Below are 24,745 nucleotides of genomic sequence, written 5' to 3' on the forward strand. Positions count from 1 at the left end.
AGACTAGAAATGTGGAATTCAGAAAGGTAGTCTTTTCGGCCCAGCACACCACAGGAAGAAATCCATCAACCCAAGCCTGTCCACGGAGAGACTTATACCACCCCTGGGATGAAAGGTCGAGATGTGGCAGCCAGGACGTTTGGGAAAGACGGAAACAGACACTATAAAGTCCCTGATTACATTTCACTGGACCACATTCAGGTCGGCCTCCCCTGGGAAATCAAGCAACTAAGATCCCCAATCTGCTGGTAGGGCCAGAGAATGGATAGACAGATCTGCATCCAGCCTCAAGTGGTCACCAGGGACCTGCCCTCTTAAAGGAAAGTGGGGAGAGGGTTAAGAGAGGGCCCCTGACGCAGGGAGGGACGAATCCCCCGCAGTGAATACAGAATGGGAGAGAGCTGAACACACAAACAAATCGCTGCTTTGGCACCCACACTCTGGAACACCTGGCTGCTTCCTGAAATGTCCTGGAGAGGCCACAGTGGATAAGCAGAGTCCAGAAGCATCAGCTTCAGTACTTCTCATTGTCGGCTATGCTAATGAGAAGAAAGAAGGGATTGCGGCTGCGCGTGCCTGAGAAAAGCATTAGAAAGGCCACACGAGATCACGGACGGGAAGCTCATAGCATGGTCCCTGGTCCACGGTAAGCCCCATGGCCTGTCAGCCATCAGCACTACAATATAAGCCAGGAACCGCAATCAAAATGTCTACCCAACAGGGGGGCTTCAATAAATTACATCCGTGTAACTGTTCTACAGAGAAGCACCTGTAGATACGCTCTTAGAAAGATGCTCCTGAAAATTCATGTAAATGAAAAAACATTGTGAAGAATTTTCTATGCAGTATGAGCCCATTTCTTAACACAAATTATACTGATGCATATAGGTGCAATACATAGGGTCATATATACATACACTCATGCAGGGAAAAGTCTGGAAGCACGTATTACCCTAGACTATAGGGCAGGAAGAAAGGAAACTCTCACTAGTTAAATTCTGAAATTGCTAAATGTTTCAAGTATGGGTTATTTTGTGAACTTTTTCAAGTATAAAGAGGATGGCTCAATTTTACATGGCAACGTTCCCTGGAAATCTTCCCACCGAAGTTCGCCCTCGTGTCTTTGTCCCTCCCTTCCTTCCCACTCGCGCAGTCATTATCATGAGTTTAGCCCAATTAAGTAGCCCTAGACTCAGGGCGAGAGATGAGCAAGTTCCAGAGCCTGCCCTGAAGGGCACAGTTTAGAGCGTGACGTAGGCAAGAAAATTGAAGATGACGAACAGTGACCAGAGACTTAAGAGAGAGAAAATGTGGGGAAGCGAGGTGTGAGGATGAGCAGGAAGCGGCATAAGGACGAGGCGGGGGAGGACATCGGACCTAGACGCGGGAACGAGCAGACAAGTGCTTTAAGACAAGTGTGATTAATATGCTGAAGGTCTCTTGGAAGAAGCGGGCAAGCCTGGGCAGTTAAGGAATAGTGGAACGCTCTGTACTTCTGCTCCATTTTTCTTGAAACCCAAAATCGCTCTCAAAATTAAAGTTTATTAATTAAATTTTTAAAAATGAAAGTTAAATAAAGATCGTTTCAGACAAAAGTGTGAAAACTCACAGAGAGCAGTCTTTGCTATCAAGAACTGTTAAAGAAGTCCTCACAGCAAAAGGATGCTGGGTGAAAACGGACATTTTGCAAAAAGAAATAAAAAGCACGAAAATGGTATAAATGATGGTAAATATTAAAAACATTTCTGTGATTTTAATCGCTTTAAAAGATAGCTGTGTATCTTCAGGAGATAAAGTAACAAGGTACCGTGGGATGTATAATGTTCGTGGAAGTAAAACGCAGAAATACAGCAGCACAGAAGATGGGGAAGAGGCCACAGAAGTCCACGGAAGCGTGCTCTGCACTCCTGGCACGTTCTCACACTGTACCCTGTGCTGTACGCACAGTGGCATCTTCTCATTTGAATATATGTTGTAATAAATTAGAGAAGCATATTGTAATCCCTAGAACAATAACACTTTTTTAAAGGGGACATAACTAATAAGCCATAGTGAAGATACACCGAATCCTAAAAAAGAAAAACAAAGTCCATGGGACAAAAAAAGTGATTCCTTTCTTTCAAATAATGAAATAATGAGTAATATGAATAACAGTGAAATAATAATGAAACAATGAATAATATGAGTAACCATGAAATAAAAATAGCAAGAAGAGTTGAGTCAATAGAAAACAAACAGCAAGATGGTAGATGCAAACCAAACCATATCAACAGTCACTTCAAACATGCATGATACAGACATTAAAATGAAAAGGCAGAGATTGTGCAAGGGTAAATAAAGCAAGACCCAATTCTGTGCCTTCTATAATAACCACATTTTAAATGTGACATGGGCAGATTAAAAGTAAAAGTATAGACAGATTACAATCAGTAATCAAAAGAAAACTGAGTATGTATATTAAATTCAGACAGCAAGCTTCAAAGAAGGAACGGTACTAGGGACAAAGAGGGACATTACACAGATACAGACAGATCAATTCGTTCAAGAAAACAGAAAAATACTAAACATATATGCACCCAAGTTCAAAATATACAAAATAAACTGTTAGAATTGAAAAATAGAAAAAACCAAAATTATAGTTGGAGATTCCAACATTCCTCTCTCAGTGACAGAACAAGTAGACAAAAAACAAGAAAACAGAAGAGCCGAACAATGTTCTCAGAACAATCTTCTCATGTTACAAATGTCTTAATTGACATTTGTAAGATACCCTACCCAAAAATACCGGATACACATTCCCTCCAATTGTGCCTGGAACATTCACTTCCATAAAACAATTCCAAAAAATTAAAAAGAAGAGAAATAATACAAAGTATGTTCTCTGACCACAGAAGACTTAAACTCAGATTAAAATAACAGAAAGATAACTGGCAAATGCCCCAATATTTAGAAATTTAAAAAACTACTTCTAAATAACTCATTGGTCAAAGGAGAAATCATTATAGACATTAATAATACTTTATACTGAAAGGTAATAAAAATATTAATATCAGAATGTGGAGATGTATTTAACACAGAAGTACTCACAGACTTAACAGCAATCTTACAATTTAAAATGCAGATGTTGGGGCACCTGGGTGGCTCAGTGGGTTAAGCCTCTGCCTTCAGCTCATGTCATGATCTCAGGGTCCTGGGATCGAGCCCCGCATCAGGCTCTCTGCTCAGCAGGGAGCCTGCTTCCCTCTCAATCTGCCTGCCTCTCTGCCTACCTGTAATCTCTCTCTCTCTCTGTCTAAATAAATAAATAAATAAATCTTTTAAAAAATTAAAAAAAATTTTAAAAATAAAATGCAGATGATTTTAAAAGGCCAAAAAAATAGTTAAACATACCTCACAAGAAGAAAAAGAATGCAACTGATTTCCCATCAAAAAAAGGAAATAATACAAAGTAAGAGCAGAAATTACTGAACTAGAAAATAAACACAGAGCAGAGAATATCTAAGCCAAAACTTGACTCTTTAACAGAACTAATGTACTCGATAATCCTCTGGTAAGAATTATTCAGGGGGAAACAAAAGAAAAGACACCAATAACCAATAACAGAGTAGAAAATGGGGCGATACTACAGATAGCACAGACAATAAAAAGAGAATTGCCATTTTCCAAAACATAATGACATAACGGATGTAAGCAATGATGATTTGTGACCACTAAAGTCATGAGAAGAAAGGCTGGTGGGGAATTTTTATAATGAAAGAATCCAACACCTGCGCCCACTGCTCAGTATGAACACCTCCAAAAGTGGGAGACCCAGACATTGTTTCCTGATGTTTTGTGATGAGAACCATACAAAACAACACAAGAAGTATTGTTTAAAAAAAAAAAAAATTGAAGCAGAATCTAATCAAGTCTCCGAGTGTAACTTTCAGTTTACAGAAAATACAAAGAACAAAGGATTATGTTAAATTACGCCATGAGAATAATGGCCACCGAGTCCAGAGTGTAGAAAATTCTACAATATTAGTGACCCCTTCAACAAACAGACAATATAGAGAGAAGATGAGAGGAAGAATCAATTAGGGATTAAAAGAGATTTAAGATCAAAAGAAAAAAAAAACTATAAACAAAAAGAAGAAAGACTTAAGAGACACATATCCCTAATGAAATGTGTGGATCTTATTTGGATCCTGATTCAAACAAATCAACCAAAAAAAGGCATATCTGAGGCAGTTAGGGAAAATTTAACACAGAGTGGTAGACTGGAAGGCATTATTATTAATTGGGTTGAGTCTGATAATGATACTGCAGTTAGATTTAAGTCTTTTTTTTTTTTTAAGATTTTATTTATTTATTTGACAGCCAGAGATCACAAGTAGGCAGAGAGTCAGACAGAGAGAGAGGAGGAAGCAGGCTCCCTGCTGAGCAGAGAGCCTGATGCAGGGCTCGATCCCAAGACTCTGGGGGTCATGACCTGAGCCGAAGGCAGAGGCTTTAACCCACTGAGCCACCCAAGTGCCCCAGATTTAAGTCTTTAGCTGGATAAAATGATATCCTGTTTTGGATATGCTTTCAAATACACCAGCAAAAAAGCACAAAACTTCTACAGAGAAAATGACCAACTTTTACTGGGATATTAAAGAAAACCTACACAAATAGAAAGATATACCATGTTTATGGATTGGAAGTCTAAATATTGTAAAGAGGGCAATACTCTCCAAACCAACCTATTCATTCAGTGCAAACCCAAGCAAAATCCTGAATAGGCGGGAGCATCTGGGTGGCTCAGCTGGTTAAGTGTTGGCCTTCAGCTCAGGGTCAGGATCCCAGGATCCTGGGATGGAGCCCCACGTAGGGTTCCCTGCTTAGTGGGGAGCCTGCTTCTCCCTCTCCTGCTCCCCCCTCCTTGTGTTTGTTCTCTCTCTAGGGCTCTCTCTCTCAAAGAAATAAAACCCAGAAAGAAAGAAAGAAAGAAAGAGGCTGTTTTTAAAAATCCTAATAGTTGTTTTGTTTTGTTTTATTAGAATCTGATGAACAGATTTTAAAATTTATATGAAAATACAAAGGACCAAGAATAATAAATCACATCAAAGAAGAAAAACAGAGAGCAAATCTTGCTCACTCAGGTAAGCAAGACAGTGTGGTAGTGGCTAAGGGGGAGACAGAATATTGGAAGAAGAGACAGTCCAGACAAAGAGTATTATAGGCTGGATTAGAACAGAGGTGGTACCCCAGAGTAATGGGGAAAAGACATAGTTTAGATAAGTGGTATTGTGACAATTGAGAAAATGAAGCTGGACCCCTTGCTTTCTTACAATGAACAAAAATTACTTTCAGATGGATTATAGACCTAAATGTGAAAGAAAAAAAAAAAAAGATAAAGCTTTTAAAGCAATATAAAACAGTATACTTATGATCTTGAGGTAGAGGAAGACATTTTAAAGAAGTTCCAAAGTGCACAAAGGATAAAGTAAAATGTTGATATATTTACATCAAAATGAACAGCTTCTGGTCACCAAAGAACACTGTAAAGAGAGATGAAACACAGGCCACAGGATGAAGGAAGATGTTTGCCATACGTAATTCACCAAGGTTTGAAAGCCAGAATATACAAAGAGTTCCTACAAGTCAATAATAAAAAAAGAATCCAACTTTCCCATACCAAAGAAAGATTTAAATGGGCACTTCACAAAAAAAAGAAAAAAAGGAAATACAAAGAAGAAATACAGATGCCAGGGTAGCTCAGTGGGTTAAGCCTCTGCCTTCAGCTCAGGTCATGATCTCAGGGTCCTGGGATCAAGCCCCACATCGGGCTCTCTGCTCAACAGGGAGTCTGCTTCCCCCTCTCTTTGCTTACTTGTGATATTTCTCTCTGTCAAATAAATAAATAAATTCTTAAAAAATAAAAAAGAAACAAAGAAATACAGATGCCCAACAAACATATGAGAAGGTGTTCAAATTCATAAAGATGTGAATTAAAATCACAAAGCAGTACCGTTACATACACTACCACACAACCAGACCGGCTAGTATCTTAAAATCTGACAATACCAATTGGCAGATAAAATGTTGCGGAAAGGTGGGAGTGCACCAGTGCGCACCAGTGCGATCACTTTGGAAACTGGCACTGTCTCCTGAAGTAGAAGACAAGCATGTCTCATCACGCAGGAAGGCTCACCTGGCTACGTGCCTGGCAGACATGTGGACTGATGTGTGCCCAGATATATATACTGAATTGTTCATAGCAGAGTTTTTAATAAGAGTGAGAAAACGTGAGTTACTCCAACAGAGAAAACGTCAGTATATTCAAACAACACTGTTACAAAATGAACAAACTCAAAACTACATGGAAAACCACAAAGTAACATACCCCATAAGGTTTCACATAGTTCAAGTTCAGAAACTCGAACTTAATAGTATTAACTTATTCTGTCTGGAAGTAGATCCTTAGGTGCTAAGACCAGAAACACAATTAAGGAGGTGATGAACATCAGCATGCAACGGCAGTCGCCACGAGGCAGGGAGGGAGTGGTGGTCGGGAGGGTGGGGAGGGCACACGTCCGGAATGGCCTCAGTAGCGGCTGCGTGGGCAACTGCCTCACAAAAACTGCTTACACCTGGCACGCCAGAGCGGCACAGATGGCTAAGCCTCTGCCTTCAGCTCAGGTCATGATCCCAGGGTCCTGGGATCAGGCTCCCCGCTCAGCAGGGCGCCTGCTTCTCCCTCTCCTTCTACTGTTCCCCTGCGTGCGCTCTCTCACTCTGACAAATACATACATAGAATCTGAAAACAAAACGAGACTAAACAACCCTCCTTACACGCTACATCCAGTTATCTGCACGGGGCTGATGTTATAACTTTTTAAAAGTTTTAAAGTTGAAAAAAAGAGACAGTAAAGGAGAAAAGGCATCTAATAATCCCAAGAGATGTAAAAGAAGCATTATATAAAATTTAGACCTTGTTGAGGATTTTTAAAAACCCTTAGTTTATCCTATGTAATGAATCACCTGTGCCCTTCAAAACTGTCAAGAACATCATGAGAGGCAAAGAAAGGCTAAGAAACTGTTAGAGACTGAATGAGCCTAAAGAAACATGACCATCAAATGCAGCCCATGATGCTGGGTTAATTCTGCACCTGAAAACCAACCAACCAAACAAAAACCCTGACTTAGAGGAACTCCTGAGACCGCTGGACAATCTGATTAAAGGGCCCCTTTAAAGGGCCCCTGGGTGGCTCAGTCAGTTAAGCATCTGACTCTTGGCTTCAGCTCAGGTCACAATCTCCGGGTCCTGGGATCAAGCTCAGCATCGGGCTCCACACTCAGTGCAGGGTCAGCTTCGGAATCTTGCCCTTTGCCCCTCCCCCAACTCACATGCTCTCTCGTGCTATCAAATGGAATAAATAAAATCTTTATTAAAATTCTAGATATTAGGTAACAGTATTGAATCAAAGTTCAATTTCCGGACTCTGAGCACTATACTGTGAGTCTATAAGCAAAAGGCAATGTCCCCGTTAGACAAACGCACACGAGAGTCACCACAGAGAAAGCAACGTGATAGCTACACTTACTCTCAAATGGCTCAGAAAAAAATGTGAAAATAGAGAGAGAGTAAATGTTAATTCGAACATGGCAAAAGGTTGACAACGGCTGAATCTGAGTAAAAAACGGACAGGAATTCTACTACTCTTGAAACTTTTAAGTGTGAAGTTATTTTAAAAGTTTAAAAAGGGGGCCCCTGACTGGCTAAGTTGATAGAGCATGAGTCCCTGGATCTCGGGGTTGTGAGTTCAAGCCCCACTCTGGACATAGAGATTACTCAAAAATTTTTTAAATTGTTTTAAATTAAGGGGCACCTGGGTGGCTCCGTCAGGTAAGCATCTGCCTTCAGCTAAGGTCACATCTCGGGTCCGGGGATCAAGCCCCACATCTGCTGCTAGGCCCTCTGCCCCTGCCCTTGCTTATGCATACTCTCTCACTCCCTCTCTCTCAAATGAATAAATGAAATCTTTGAAAACATTAAAAACTTTAATTAAAAAGATATAAAAATAATCTCTTAACAAGTTTGAAATATAACTCTTCCTAAGCTGGTAAGATGTAGCTACTAAAAATGTAAAACATGATAGGAAAAGAAGAAATCAAAACACAACATCATACAGTACGCAGAAAACCCAAGAACCGGGGAAGTTATTAAAATTAATAAGTGAACTCAGTATAATCAATGGAGACAAAGTCAAAATATAAAAATCAATTCCATTTTCACATTATCAGCAGCAAATAGAATTTAAATTCTTAAAAAATGGTACCATTTACATTCATGTGGAAGATCAAATACCTAAAGCTAAATTGAAAAAGGTACAGAAAATCTCTATAACAGGAAACACACACACACAGACCCCGAGAAATTAAAGCAAATCTTTTAAGAAATGGAAGGCTTAGAAAACTAAATATTGTAAAGGTGTCTGTCAACACTTTACAAATTGATTTATAGATGCAATGCGATTCCAATGAAAATCCAGCAGGTTTTTCCCCCCCCAAAATTGAAGAACTGGTACTAAAATGCATTTCGAAATGCAGAGTCAAGAACAGCCAAGATTATCTTGAAGAACAACAAAGTGGGAGGACTCACTCTATCCGATTCCTAGATTTTGACGATAAAGTTACAGTAATGAGGACAGGGTGGTCCAGGCACAACGACAGATAAGCAGACCCAGGAAGCAGACTAGGATGTCCAGATATGGACACTTGCTTTAAGACCATGGGTGGTAAAGCAGAGCACAGATAAAAGGTAGTATTTTCAATAAATTGCACTGGGTCAAGTGCATAACACATGGAAGGAAATGAAACTTGACCCCTACCTCACATCATACACAAAGAAAGCAATTCCAGGGGGACTGCAGATCCAAATGTGAAAGGTCAAACAATAAAACTTCAAGAAGACAATATAAGGAAATACCTTTTTTTCCCTTTTCTTTTTAGGTAGGCTCACGCCCAGCATGGAGCCCAATCGGAGTTTGAACTCAGGACCCTGAGGTCAAGACCTGAGCTGAGATCAAGACCCAGATGCTTGACCGACTAAGTGCGCCAGGTGCCCCATAAGGAACTACCCTGATGGTCTTAGGGGAAGAGAACGTTCCTTATACATGAGAAGAAAGCACTAAGCATAAAAGAAAAAGTTGAGAAACCATGAACCACATTTAAATTCAGAACTGCTCATCAAAAGACACCACTCAGAGCACCGTGATTTCCCGCTCTGTAACACTGGCACAGTAAGCGGACTCACTCAGCAGCAGGGCCCGTGAGCCTTGTACAGTTCAAGAGACACAGACAGTAAGCAGATACGGAGGAGAGACTCAGCCAGCATCGTCCAGTTTTCATAGAATGGTGTACTTAAGGAAAGATGCGAGGGAAGGCTGCAGCGGGCAAGTCCGGAGGACAGTTCAGGACAAGAAACACACCAGGGCTGTGGGTGGATGGAAAGGGAGTGCGTCACAGGCAAGACGGAAAAGGCAGAAGACAGAAGGCATATCTGACGGAGGAATGGAGACCAGAAGAGACACACCTCCCTCTCTGAGGCAGGAGGGAAGAATGCCCTCAGACTTGGGTCGGGACAGGCTGTCAGTGGAAAGAGATGTCTTAGCTTCCGCTTTCTTCATGACGGAAGAGTCAAGGTCACCCGTTGAAGACGCACGGTCTGAGGCTAGAGTAGAGTCCTGCCAGCCCCATGAGGAGTGACAACACGACACAGCAGGATGGCTGCACCGGAGTCCCGGAGCACAGGACAGTCGAGAAGCAGAACGAATGAGCAATGCTCTGACTAAGGTTTGTCAATTAGGCAACACATTTTCCTCTTCTGAGGACAGCACGTGCGAAAGACACCCAGTTAGCAATCCTAATTGTTTAAACCCCATTAACTCTCATCAGCATTTTATTCCTGGCTCACCAGGTGATCAGTAAGACAGTAACAAGAGTAATGGGAAAACCTAATCAAAGGGTGCCGTTCAGACAGAATCCCAGCCACCTGGAAACAGCCCCCACTCCACCTCACCCACAAGGGTCCTCAAAGCTGTCACAGAGAAGTGGCGACCACTGTCAGCTTAAATCAGACTCCGCAGAGGGCTATAAGGATGGGAAAGGGTGAGGCGCTCACCGGTTGAAGATGTTCTCACTGAAAGCGTACTTCTCCAGGCGAGCGAGTGGAGGCAGGTTTTCCTGGCCTGGGATGTCCAGAAAGGCCGTTACCCTCATGCTGTCACGATCTGGGCCATAGTCTTCAAATCCATCTAAAGGGGAAGAGGGGAAAAACCACATTCATCAGGTCACAATTGAGCCAAGGGCAGGCCCTCACAGCATGATTTCTACCCTCATGGCCCTGTCCCGTGGGAGCCTCTGGGTCCCCAAATTTGACAACTCATCGACAATGAAGTGGGTAGGTTTAGAACCCAAGAGAAGGATGACAAGACCAGAGTCATAAAGAAAACCTAAGTGTCCTTTCAGTGCCACCAATCTGGCGTGAGTCACCTCGGGTCAACATGGATAGTCCGGAACCTCTCCTCTACAAGGGAAGTCAGGACCCTACGAGAAACCTCCATGATGTGCTATGCAAACAGGTGTAAAACGGTCAAAAGCAAAACAGGAGTCTGGCCTCATAAGCAAGAATATGCTAGAAAGTCGATCCCTTATTTTGTCTTGACCTGAATGTGCTGGTCATGTAGCTTCCTGAACATGTGATGTTGACGCGCATCAAACCACAGGAGAACACCCGACCAGACCTACCTCCCCCCCGCAACGTGCATGTCCAACAGCTTCCTCCAACTCCCCACTCTGGCCAAAAATGAGCCTGTGGTCATACTGGACATAGCACCCCGAAGCCTGCTCCTCCCCTCACCCCCAGCTGAGGGCAGGAAGACCCTCCCTCCAGTGCAGTGGAGTGGCATGGCTGAGCTCATGGGCACTGGAGTCAAACATCCCTACAATGACTCCCCCAACCACAACTTACTGGCTGTGTGACCACAGTAAGTGATTTAACCTGTCTACACTCCCATGTTCTTTCATCAGGGATGATACAGAATGCTCCATCAGAACGCTGAAACAAGGGAGTCTGGGCATGTCAAGACCTGCAGGATTTATCCCCTCACTCATAATCTGTCCAACCTTGACCGTGGCCACCACCCTTTACCCACCCATGCTCCAGGGGCATAAATGCTTCCCTACTACCACCTGCACTGAAATAACTGGGTAAGGGGCACTAGTCATGCAAAAAAAGCAGAGGATTCCCACCTGGCAGAGAAAAAAAACTGTTAATTTAGGCAGTAACTGATAAGAGTTTAAAATAAGAAATGACACGTTTGTGCCGAGGTATTTACTTTGAAACACTAACCACATTTTTTTTCTCCACAAATTCTTCTACGCTAGTAATTAGAGCTTATTAAAAATTTACACTGTGTAACAGTTACCCAGAGAATTTTAATAAAGAAGTATACATTTGTAGAAAATAGATGTGTGATGCAATCAAATACATCATTTCTACAGGATCCTTGCCAGGGAGGAATGGGTCCCCACTGAGTCACAGCCAAGTCCCACTAACCACAGTCACTTTGTATGAGCTATTTTCGGTGCATTTCAGGGCCCAGGAAAAACACGCAGCCTCCATCCCACAGATATTTACAAACAGTGTGGACCTAGCCTGCAGTGGACTTTAAAACATTAAGTTTAAAGCAGAGTTCACAGGGTGCCTGGGTGGCTCAGTCAGTTAAGTGTCTCCCTTTGGCTCAGGTCATGATCTCAGGGTCCTGGGATCAAGCCTCACGTCGGACTCCCCTCTCAGCAAAGAGTCTGCTTAGTCCTCTCCCTCTCCTTCTGCCCCCCCCACTACTTATGTTCTCTCTCTCTCTCTCAAATATATAAATAAATAAATAAAATCTTTAAAAAAAATAAAGCAGTTTGCTAAACTTTTGGGAATCACAGATAATTTTGGAACCTGACGATGGCTACAGATAGGCATACTCAAAACTGCACCTGGGTGGCTCAGTGGGTTAAGCCGCTGCCTTCGGCTCAGGTCATGATCTCAGGGACCTGGAATCGAGTCCCACATCGGGCTCTCTGCTCAGCGGAGAGCCTGCTTCCCTTTCTCTCTCTCTCTCTCTGCCTACTTGTGATCTCTCTCTGCCAAATAAATAAATAAAATCTTTAAAAAAAAAAAGAATCTGGGGTTTCAAAAGATCCTCCGAGGTCCACCTGTGTACTCATGGGTTAAGAACTGCTGTTTTAAAGTAACAAAAAATATGCAGGCATTCTTCAAAAAACCTGCCGGAGAACTAAAGAACTTTGCAATTAGTTTCACAAAAGAATAACTGTTAATAGAGAATATTGATGAGTCTACTATGCTAACTATAAAACATTATACTAACTGTGTACACGGAAATAAGAGCCATAAACCACCGGTATTACGACACCGGTAATAACTAATGTTCATCGGTCACTTCCGGGAACTGTGCTCAAAGCTCTGTGTACAGCAGCGGTTCATGACATTCTGTCAACAACCACATCGTCCCCGTGTTTCTGGTGAAAGAGCTGAGGCTGACAGAAGCTGAGAAAGCTGCCAGGGGCCACAGGGCTAGAGAGGAGCAGGTCAGAACCTCAACTCCAACAGCCAGACTCGAGACACCCCCACGCTGTGTCGCCAGAGGAAACCTGCATTCTCATTTTCTTTTTTTTTTTTTTTTTTTAAAGATTTTATTTATTTATTTTACAGAGAGAGATCACAAGTAGGCAGAGAGGCAGGCAGAGAGAGAGAGAGGAGGAAGCAGGCTCCTGCTGAGCAGAGAGCCCGATGCGGGACTCGATCCCAGGGCCCTGAGATCATGACCTGAGCCGAAGGCAGCGGCTTAACCCACTGAGCCACCCAGGTGCCCCTGCATTCTCATTTTCAAAGAAAGCCCGCCCCCTGCCCATCTGAGTTGCAGGCACGGTGACCTTCCCTTAGTTCTTCAAATTCACCAAAATCCTTCATCTCAATGATCTTCTACATGTCCCTGCCACTGCCTGGGACACGCTCACATCTTACCACCCCTACCCCTGCCCCTGCCCTAAAGAGGAGGCCGCTCTCCTGTTACAGCCTCTCCCAGAGCTGTGGGCCCTTCTGTCCTAACGATCCCCACAAAAGCAGCGGCAACGGGTTTGTGACTGTTTCGTGCGTGTCTCCCAGTGGCTCTGGGAGCTCCGTGAAGGCACTGTTACCCTCGCGTGCCCAGTGTAGGACCTGCCAAGCAGTAGGTGCTCCATAAAAAGTAGCAAAACGAGGGGCACCTGGGTGGCTCAGTGAGTTAAAGCCTTTGCTTTCGGCTCAGGTCATGATCCCAGGGTCCTGGGATGGAGCCCCCCATCAGCCTCTCTGCTCGGTGGGGAACCTGCTTCCCTTCCTCTCTCTGCCTACTTGTGATCTCTCTCTGTCAAATAAATGAATAAAATCTTTAAAAAAAAAAAAAAAGTAGCAAAATGAGGAAAGACGCCACCGAAAGAAACTTGAATGAAAACAAATACCAGAGTGTCTGGGTGGCTCAGTTGTTAAGTGTCTGCCTTCAGCTCAGGTCATGATCCTGGGGTCCTGGGATCAAGCCCCACATCAGGCTCTCTGCTCAGTGGGGAGCCTGCTTCTCCCTCTTCCACTCCCCCTGCTTGTGTCTCCCACGTCCGTCAAATAAATAAATAAAATCTTTTTTAAAAAATCAAAGAAAAAGACTGCTATAATACAGAATTATAAAGAAGGAGCCTTGACACATTCCCTTATTTTGTGGACGGCTAAACAGACGTGTCCCCAAAGACAGCAGCAGACCCAGGATTCTTAGCACCCAAGTGTTCTGCGATCCAGGCAGTGCTCTTTCCAACATGCAGGAAAGTCTACTAAGATGAAGGCTGAAGGAATCAAAGAACACCACACCCAAAGGGAAGGGCTACGGTCTTGGAGCAACTGAAGAAGGCAAAAGACTTCAGTTTCCAGCCGACATGGTAACAGACCCTCACATTTTACACATCTAGAAGACCAGAAAACCATCCATAAAACAAGTTTTCAGGCACTAGACAATAGGCAGCACAGACGAGGGCCCTCAGAAAAGGGACACAAACAAGGGGCCCAGAGACAGCCACCTCCGACCACCCAGAGAGATTCTGGAGTTCCAGAGCAGAAGTGCAAGGGGGCCAACATCCTTGGCGTCTGCAAAGGAGGGAGCAGCACACGCCGACAGAGTGGCCCCCGGAAGCTTCCAGCGAGTACCGATCAGTGCACACACGAGAAGACACGACAGAGACTGGGGAGGAACCACAAGAAAGGAGCCAACAGGTCCTTCCCGGCACTCACGTGCATGGGGCAGCAGTCTGTACCTACCTGTGACACACAGCACTGTTGTAGTAGTGGCTAAATGAGCCTAGACTAAAGCCTACTCTAGACCCCCCGATGGAGCTAACATCAAGCCTCACCAGAATCCAGTCCAATCTAAAAAAGTTAACTAGATACCATAATAAGATCCAACATTAGCAGATTTAGACAATTTGTACTGTGAAATCTAACACCCCCAAAATTCTTAATGTCTGGCATCCAATCAAATATTACCATGCATGAAAAGCAGCAAAATAATATGACCATAATCAGGAAAAATGAATAAACTGAGCAAGTCCCCAAAATATCAGCGATGATGGAATAGAAAATGATCTTTAACAACAATTACGGGGTGCCCGGGTAGCTCAGTCAGTTAAGCATCTAACTCTTGGTGTCGGCTCAGGGCATCATCTCGGGGTGGTGAGATCAAACCCCACACTGGGCTCCATGCTCAGGATGGAGTCTGCTTAAGATTTTCTCTCTCCCTCTTCCCTGCCCCTTCCCACCCACACTCTTACAAGGATGCACACACACACGTGCACACTCTTTAATAAGTGAATCAATCAAAAAAAAAAAAAAAAAAAAAAAAAAAAAAAACCTCCATATGTTCCAGAAATGCATGGGTATGTTGATGAAAGAAATGGAAACATAAAAAAGACCCAAATGTTAATTCAAGAGATGAAAAACATAACAACTGAATCAAAACATAAACTAAAAGAAATGACAGATTAGAGAACTGAAATAAATCAAAGAACTTGAAGGTACAGCAATAGAAACTATCTAAAATGAAGCACAAACAGGAAAAAAAAATAGAATAGAGCATCAGTTATTTTGGAGACATTATCAAGCACCATAACATACATAGAACTCGAGTCCCAGAAGAAAAGCAGAGGGCAAAAAGAGAGATGGAGAAAGCATCAAAAATTTTAGAAGAGCTAAACATTTTTAAATTTGACCTAAACTATAAGCCTACAGATTCCAGAAACTCAACAAACCCCAAGCAGAATACACATAATGAAATATCACATTGAAGTACAACACAATCTATTGCTAAAAATCAGTGATCAAGAAAAAAATTTAAAAAGTGGTCAGGAAAAAAAACACATTACATTTTAAAAAGATATTAATAATAGACTTCATGTCAAAATCATTAAGGAAGAAGATGATGATATCTTCAGAGTGCTGCAAGAAAAAACACTAATCAGCATTCTTTACATGAAGAAATCTTTTTCAATTGTAAAGGGAAATAGGCTTATTCAAACAAACAAAAGCGGAAAGAATTCACTGCCAGCACACATGTACTATGAGAAATGTAAAAGGAAGTTCCATAAGCAGGAGAAAATGATGCCCAGACAGAAACCTGAAACTACTCGAATAAAAGAAGAGGCTCAGGAATGGTCCATATAAACGACAACTTTTTTCTCATTTTATAAAATCTCTTTTAAAAATGCCTGACTGATGGGGCGCCTGGGTGGGTTAAAGCCTCTGCCTTCGGCTCAGGTCATGGACCCGCATGGGGCTCTCAGCAGGGAGCCTGCTTCTCTCTCTCTTTCTCTCTCTCTCCCTCTCTCGGCCTGCCCTCTGCCTACTTGTGATTTCTCTCTGACAAATAAATAAATAAAATCTTTTAAAAAATAAAACAAATAAGATTTTAACAATTTTTAAAAAAGGAAGTAAAAGTGTCTGACTGCTAGGGTGCCTGGGTGCTGAGTCAGTTGAGCATCTGACTCTTGATCTCAGAGTCATGAGATCAAGCCCCAAGCCGGGCTCTGCACTCAGCACGGAGTCTGCCTGAGATTCTTTCCCCCTCTCTCTCCTTCCCCCTCCACTCCTCCCCCCATCCCACCTCAAATAAATAAATAATAAAATCTTCAAATAGATCCACAAATCTAAACCCAATGCATTTTTCACAAAGGTGCCAAGGTAATTTAATTCAGCAAATAGAGCTAGAATAACTGAATACAAAGGTGAGGGGAAGTGTCCTTTGTCCTTAATTAACTCAAAATAGATAATAGACATAAAAACCATAAAATGATAAAACTTCTAGAAGAAAACATAGGAGAAAAATCTTTTGTGTTCTTTAGTTAGGCAAAGATTTCTTAGATGGGGTACAAAAAGCATGGGAAATACGCATGAATTCAACTTGAACAAAACGGAGAACTTTCACTCTTCAAAAGACATTGGTAGGAAACAGAACACCAATTGGGGTGTGTGGCTCTTGCTCTCGGGGTTGTGGGTTTGAGCCCCATGTTCGGTGTAGAGATTACTTAAAAATAAAACCTAAAAAAAAAAGGAAACGGAATACCAAGCCATAGACTGGAAGAAAATACTTATAAAACACATCTGATATCCAAAATACAGAAAGAACTCTTAGAGTTCAATATTTAAAATAGGAAAACAAAAACTTGAATAGATATGTCATCACAGAAGATACACAAATGACAGCTAAGCACAAGGAAAGATGTTCAACATCATCAGTCATCATTAGTTATCAGGGAAATGTCAATTAAAACCACAGTGAGATAATACTACCCACCCACTAGGAAGGCTAAGAAAATTTTTTAAACTGACTCTATTAAATGTGTTGGCAAGGAGCAACTAGATCTCTCATATGCTGCTGGTAAAAATGCAACATGGTACAGCTCCTAAAATGGTTTGGCAGTTACTTAAAAAAAATAAATATACACTTACCATCTAAGCCAGCAATCCCACTCCTAGGCATTTACAGAAGAGAAGTGAAAATATGTGTGTTTATACTAAGACTTGTGTTTGTGTGTTCATAGCAGCTTTATTCATAAATAGCCAAAAACTGGAAATAATCAAAATATCTATCAACTAAGCGGCTAAACAAATTGTAGCCTATCCATACAAAGGAATACTTCTCAATAATAAAAGGGAATGAGCTACTAATATGCAACCATACAGAGGCCCCTCAAGAGCACTGTATCACCTGAAAGAAGCTGGACACATAAGATTTCATTCTGCATAATTCTGGCAACATGAAATTCTAGAAAAGATAAAAACATACTAATATTCAGCAGTTCGGTGGTTGTCTAGATCGGAGTGGGAAAGGTCTGATGGCAAATGGTCAAGACAGGACTTCCGGTAGGTGCAGGAAATGTTTCATTTCCTGGTTGTGGTTGTGTGGTTGTGGTCACACAAGAGAACATACTTGTTAAGACTCATTTTAACAAACTGCCCTTCAGTGGCTATTATTACATATAAATTATACTTTAGTACAGGTGAAAGAAAGGAAAAAGAAAAAAGGAAGAGCGGAAGGAGGGAGAGAGGAAGAGAGGACAGATGGGAGGGCCGGAGGAAAGCTGGAAGAAGGCTGGCTATTCTTCTATTCTCCCAAGCCCACCTTACAAAGGCTAGAATGAAAATACCTGACAAGTTGCTGGCACCGCTGATTAAAAGAATTTTTAAGAGTACCTAACGTCCTTCGCTCTGATTCTGTATTTATAAAGTGAGCTTGAGATCTTAGTCTCCTTGAGAACTCCGACTCAGAGCCAGAGAATGCACAGTACTTATGAGACCACAGGGACTCGTGTGTGTTCTTCAGGTAAAGTCTCAATTCATTTTAAAGGCATGCAGGAATGTATCTTAAAATTGCTGGGCTATTCATATTGGTCAGAATGGTGCAATCTGCCCTTGAATGGTGGTAAAAAAGTGCTGTCAAGTTCTTACTCTAGAGGTTGTTCAGTGGGGAAGTGCTCATCTATGAGCCTGAATACCTTAGCCTTCTAGGCAAATATTCATCTCATTTTAGTAAGCAAAAAAACCAATATTCTGATTTTTATTCTAACATAAGTCCCCTTTTCCTATCCCCATCATTACTACTTTAACCTAGCATAGATGACCATAGAAGCACGCACTTTGACAACTACATTAAAATCCCTGTAACTGTGATTTTCAAAAACTTACGGTAGAGGTGAAGAGAAAGGAACCCCTTTCCACCATAAACACAGAAAAAATAAAAAAATATAGAAATTCAGATAAAATATTTTAAAAATGCAGGAAGGCAGGAAAGGCAGAAAGGACATCCTCAAAGCCAGTAAGGAAAATGGTAATCAAAGAGAACAATTAGCATAAGACAACACCCTATGATCAACATTTAAGACCTACATATAGGTCCTAGGCACTAAGATCTCTAAAGGCCACATGGGGATAAATGGCACTGGTGAATTTGAAACCAAGCCCCCAAAAACAGATGAGGAAAGGGACTACAGTTAGAGTGGGAGTGGGGGGAGGGGAAGTCAATCCTGAGAGATCGAACCACAGGCCTACATGAACTACGAGTGCTGAGTCAACAACTTACAGCACCTGCAAGCACAGGAGCCCCACTACGAGCTCTCGGGAGGACCAGCGTCCAGAGGTACTGCAATTCCAGGCATCCTAGCGCAAGCAAACAAGAGCCTTTCACAATCCAAAAAGCATGCAATTTCACAAAGCAATCCCTGTGGAAGATAAATTCCAAACACATACCGTTACACCGTCAAGAGAAAGAGCAGACACAGCAAATGAGAATTTACATCCCTAGGATTAAAAATATTAGAAAAATCTAAAATAGGTTATCAAATAATTATGCATAGAATGAGTAGGACTTAAAACATAGATATCAAAATGAAAGCAAAAGAAAAATATGAGTGGGAAGAAAGGGCGCATTTGAAAAAGCCACGTAGAAATGAAAAAGAGAGACAATTTAATTAAAAATTCAGTAGCTGGCTTAAATAGCAGTTTAGACACAGCTCAAGAGAGAGTTAGTGAGCTGGAAGACTGATTTGACAAATCACCCAGAACACTGCACAGAGGAAAAAGGAACTGAAAAATATGGGGACGGCAGTTAAGGCACAGAAAGAATGGAAGGCTGACGTCTGAGGTAAGTCCAGTGAGAATTCTCAAAGCAGGATTAATGAAAATAGGAAAAGGCAATATTCAAACAGATAATGGCTAACAATTTTCCAGAATGGGGAAAAATGCATATTTAATTTGAAGAAGTACAAACCCTGAATGAGGGATTAATAACAAATCCAGCCTTGGGTGCACTGCAGAATACCGATGGCAAAGAAAAGCATCAAAAAACCCTCAAAAAAAACAAACCAAAAAAGCAGAGAAAGATTACAAATTAAATCCCGGATCTCTTCCTTAAAAGATGTTAGAGGTGTATTACTTATAACCAATAGGTGTGGGGTCTTGAGTCAAAAGACCTAGTTCTGCAATCCCACCTGCTTCTTAACCAGGTATGGGACTCTGGGTAGACATCCCGCCTCTCTGATTCTCAGTTCCCTCCCTGGAAAAATGGACACCTGCCTCAGATGATGGCTGCCTGTAGAAAAAAGGACATCACATAGTCAGATAAAGTTACACAGCATCCGAAACACCAGAACTTCGAAAAGATCAGCTGCTGTTATGATTAAGTCGCTGAGCACATTATATTACTAATACTGCTGATGTTTCTGTTTCTAGGCTTCAGAAAGGCAACCATAGCCACTACAAACTGTGTGTGGTATGGGTGGGGTAGGGAGGTTCTAGAAAGAGAAACAACAGAGGGTGAAGCCTCTATTAAACTTGGCCTGAAATCGAGCTTGACTCCTAAGCCATGCACATTTGTGGCAAACTCTACAGCACAGCCAAGGCTAAGAGAACTGAGCTGAGATTTGGGAGACTACCTGTCACAGGACAGAGTTAATGATGGCACCTCATTTAAGAGCTACTGAAACACGGGCACATGGGTGACTCAGTCCATTAAGCATCCGCCTTCCGCTCAGGTCGTGACCCTGGTGTCCCTGGAGGAAGCCTCACACTGGGCTCCCGGCTCAGCAAGGAGGCTGCTTCTCCCTCTCCCTGTGCCCCTCCCCCAAATAGTTTTCTCTCTTAAGTAAATAAAATCTTAAAAAAAAAAAGAAAAGTATCGAAACAAAACAAAGAAAGAAACACTCTTTGGAGGCATGTAACAGAATCCAGAGACTGTACAGTGCATCACAGTCACAATATTCAGGTTTTAATCCAAAATTACTCAATAAACAAAGAAAGCTAAAAAAGAGATGAAAATCACAGAATGACTCTGAAGGGACCCAAATGCTAGAAACACAGACAAGGATGTAAAAGCAACGCTTAGAAAGCGCTCATGCGGGCACCTGTGTGGCTCAGTGGTTAAGTATCTGACTTTGGCTCAGGTCATGATCCTGGGGTCCTGGGATTGAGCCCCACGTCAGGTTCCCTGCTTGGCAGGAAGCCTGCTTTTCCCTCTGCCTCTGTTTGCCACTCCCCCTGCTCCTGCTCTCTCTCTCTGCCAAATGAATGAATAAAATCTTTAAAAAAAAAAAAAAAGTGCTCATGGACACGAAGGAAGTACACCTGGCATGACATGCTACCTACTAAAACACCCGAATAAAAACTCGGAAGCTCAAACAATATCTGCGGTTTAGAAATTCAAGGGGCAGACTTAACTGAGTAATCAAATAACAGCAAATTTCCCGAATTTGGTGATAGAAACAAGTGTACCTTATCAAGGATCTTAGCAAACCTCCAGAAGAAACACGTGCAGAAAACCACACCTAGACACACCCAAGCCAAACTGCCCATGACCTTGAAAACAGCAGACAAAAGCGACCACTGCGCACCGAGAAGGATTTGAAGGCCTGGAGCGAGGGAGCGTCGCACCAGGAACAGCCAACGCAGAACACAGGAGGCCTCCCCTGGGAAGGACAGCAGGGAAACTGGCAATCCAGGACGAGACAGCCAGTGAGACGCCCTCGGGAAGAATGATGAACTAAAGACAATGCTGGATCACCATGAAGAGGAACAAAGAGTTTATCTGTCACACACCCTTTCAAGCAGAGCCAGCCGACACAGACTCTGGGAAAAGGGGGGAGAAGTGCTCGCAGGCTAAGGACAAAGGATCCCACTTTGAAACTGGATCTTCCAAGGGACTCTCCAACACTGGAAATGGTAAATATGTGGGTAAATTTTTAAAAAACTGTATCTCCTCTTAATTTCTTCAAAAATAGGTCTGATAGTCTGGAGTGATGCAAAGCAAAAATGATCATTTTGTACTGCGGAATTTTTAGCATATGCAGATACACCACATAATGAAAACAATAACATAAAGCAGAAGGGTAATAAATGGAACTCTACAGTGGTCAGGTTTCACCGTTTTACATAAAGTGCTGCATTATTAACTCTAAGTAGATGGTTTCTGTCTCCACAGCTAGACGTGGGGACCCTTTAAAACCCTGGGACCGTGTCATATAATGCCTGGCACACAGCAGACACTTAATAAATATTGGCTTCTGTAGAAGTCAGTCTCCCGAGACTTTGATTACCAGGATTCAATTCAGGAGTCCAGCAGCCCCTGAGAAAGCAGAGAAAATCTAGTTTCCACAACAACGAACGTGAGACGTGGCGGCCAGCCACCCCCACAACCTGAGTTACAAAGCAACCAGGACATTCATTCACTCCTGCTTGCAAAAGTGAGAGATCTGAGTTTCAAAAAGGAAGAAAGCAGGTCAAAAACTACCCTACAACAGGTAAATACAAGAAGGAGGGAAGGAGGGAAGGAAGGAAGGAACTGGAGTATTCAGTATAAAATGCATGAGTTAATCAAAAGTACCCAATCATCCTAACAATGAGTATAGTAGAAAGAAACGGGGGATTCATAGTAAATATGTAAGGGCAGGCAGAGGGAGTGAGGATGTGTAAAGCACATCTGAACCAGTAAGAGATCTCAGCTGCAGGGATTTCTGTTTTGTTTCATTTTAAGAACTGGAGCTATGGGGGCACCTGGGTGGTTCAATGGGTTAAAAGCCTCTGCCTTCGGCTCAGGTCATGGTCCCAGGGTCCTGAGATCGAGCCCCGAATCGGGCTCTCTGCTCAGCGGGGAGCCTGCTTCCCCTTCTCTCTCTGCCTGCTTCCCTGCCTACTTGTGATCTCCTTCTGTCAAATAAATAAATAAAATCTTAAAAAAAAAAAAAAGAACTGAAGCCATGTATTTCCTCTTATACAGAACAAAGGTGCATGTTACGTAAATGTGGCTGGTCCTGGGGTCTGGGGGCAGTGTGCATGAATATGCTGCTGGTGGCTACTCAGAGCCAGAGAACTAGCCTCCCTAGCACCCCAAGTTGGTCCCACACACTCTGACTGCAGCTCCGACCCCGTCCGTGCGGCTACCTGACTTCAGAGTACAGCTTGGGACATCATGTCCCCCCAGTGTGGCTCAGGGAAGGTACATTAAGTAAGTATCACTAAGTCACAAAGTGGGCAAGTTCTTCCCACCCAATTCTCTAATGACATCAACAAAGTTGTCTTCAGGTGCTATTAAGTCAGTAAAACTGGCTCATCTTGCTTTTTCATACAGTACAGACCTCACGCTCTGAAGCTTGGGCAGGCAGCTATGTCTATCTAGAATTTAAGGTTATTTTATTATCTTACGATATTTTGGTTACGTTTCATGTTGAGGAACTGATACAGGTTTTCCAAACCTGAAGTTTTCCAAAAAAGAAGTTATTGATACAAAGAAAAATAATAATAAATAAATAAACAGATAAAGCAAAAACAGAAAAACTGAACTCAGAAATGACTGACTTCTGAAAAATAATGGATTAGTGTAATCCAAGGAAAATATTTCCACTAATGACATCATATTCATGTGCAAATAATAATGCCTTTTATTTCAAGTACTGAAAAAAATTTTTTTTCTTTTTTTGGTATAGGTAAACTTTTTCTCTTGTGTGGATCAATATCCTGGCCCCTTTCAAAATTAGGAGATCCTACCTGAGGCTAAATTAATGAGATTATCATTGAGATTATTACTATTAACCTACAAATGATATATTAGATTTTTAAAAGCTATTTCATGAAAGCACCAGAGTTGATTAAAATGTACATGCAAGCAAGGATTGGCTCCCTTTTCCACAAAGTGAATGAAAGTAGCCAGCAGGATCTTCAATGTCACTTGTGAAGGCGTTCGACCAGGTGCTGTGGTTAATAACCTCTTCCCATGATGTTTTAATGCTTTTTTCATTAAGTCTTCCAAGACAAACTAAATCAAGCAACAGCTGATAAAGTACATAGTAACAGAGCAGGAGTTCTCAGCCCCGGCACAACTGACATACTCATTCTGGGGCAGAGGCTGTGCATCAAGAGATTTTCAGTGACAGTCCTGGCCTCCTCTCGCTAATTGCCAGGAGCTTCTTTTCCCACAGTTGTGACAATCAAAAACATCTCCAGACACTGCCATAAGTCCCCACTTGAGAAACACTGTAAAAGAGAAAGACTATCAGGAGTTACCACCTGAACAGCCCGTGTTAGATCGCTGGTCCCGGGAGGGGGCGGGTCTGGGGTCAGCAGGGAATATCCGGCCCACCTTTGCCTCTGGGAGCTCTCTCACTACTCCTCCTCCCCTCACTGCCCTCTCCTCCAGCCGCATGGTTCCTTGCTACTTCCCAAACACTCCAAGGGCCTTTGTACTGCAGGATGATTCCCCTGCCTGGAACTCTCCTCCCCAGAATGTCCTCCCTGACCACCTCTTTTCTCCTCTTCTTTTTTTTTTTTAAGATTTTATTTATTTATTTGTCAGAGAAAGAGCAAGCACAAGCAGGGGAGCAGCAGGCAGAGGGAAAAGCAGGCTGAGCAGGAAGCCTGATGCAGTACCCTGGGATCATGACCTGAGCCGAAGGCAGTTGCTTAACCAAGTGAGCCCCCCAGGTGTCCCCTCCTTCTCCTCTTTAAGATTTGCTCATTCATGGGCGCCTGGGTGGCTCAGTGGGTTAAGCCTCTGCCTTTGGCTCAGGTCATGGTCTCAGGGTCCTGGGATGGAGTCCCGCATCGGGCTCTCTGCTCAGCAGGGAGCCTGCTTCCTCCTCTCTCTCTGCCTGCCTCTCTGCCTGTTTGTGATCTCTCTCTGTCAAATAAATAAATAAAATCTTAAAAGAAAGAAAAAAGATTTGCTCATTCATCTGCTCCTAGTTTCCTTTTGAAGCTAGCCTCCCACCTATACCCCACCCTGCCATGATCTCTTTTTCTATTTTTCCAGAGAAATTATCCCCTTATAACACATAAAGTGTTTACTTCCTATGTTTACTGTTTATCAGCTGGGTTCACTCCCCCATCCAACCCCCCCCACCAAAAATTTTAACTCATCGATATGCGTGGCACACAGTAGGCACTCAGCTGAAGTTGCTGAACAACTAAATGAATGAATAATGAAGATCCGCCAAGCAAGCTTGCTGTGCCCGACAGTGGCAGCAGCACATAAAAGGATTCCTGCTCTGATAAAGAATTTTCTAGAATTTACATTTCTAGCCCCTGCTAAGAGGGCATGTTGTCTGGTGAACTGTTCACAGGAATAAGAACTGAGGTCTACATGGTGAT

At 42.5% G+C, this 24,745-nt stretch overlaps 1 protein-coding gene across 3 annotated transcripts in view; it reads right to left on the reverse strand.

Annotated features, from left to right (window-relative positions):
- LOC132022055 (serine/threonine-protein phosphatase 4 regulatory subunit 1-like) overlaps positions 1-24,745 on the reverse strand; it is an 82,969-nt gene that overhangs the window by 43,400 nt on the left and 14,824 nt on the right. For all 3 annotated transcript variants that reach the window (XM_059407295.1, XM_059407296.1, XM_059407294.1), the window contains exon 3: positions 10,148-10,280. In XM_059407295.1, coding sequence (XP_059263278.1) covers positions 10,148-10,280 — 133 coding nt within the window. The remainder of the gene's footprint in view (positions 1-10,147; positions 10,281-24,745) is intronic.

Source organism: Mustela nigripes, chromosome 7 (assembly GCF_022355385.1).
Source record: "Mustela nigripes isolate SB6536 chromosome 7, MUSNIG.SB6536, whole genome shotgun sequence".
Lineage (NCBI taxonomy): Eukaryota > Metazoa > Chordata > Mammalia > Carnivora > Mustelidae > Mustela > Mustela nigripes.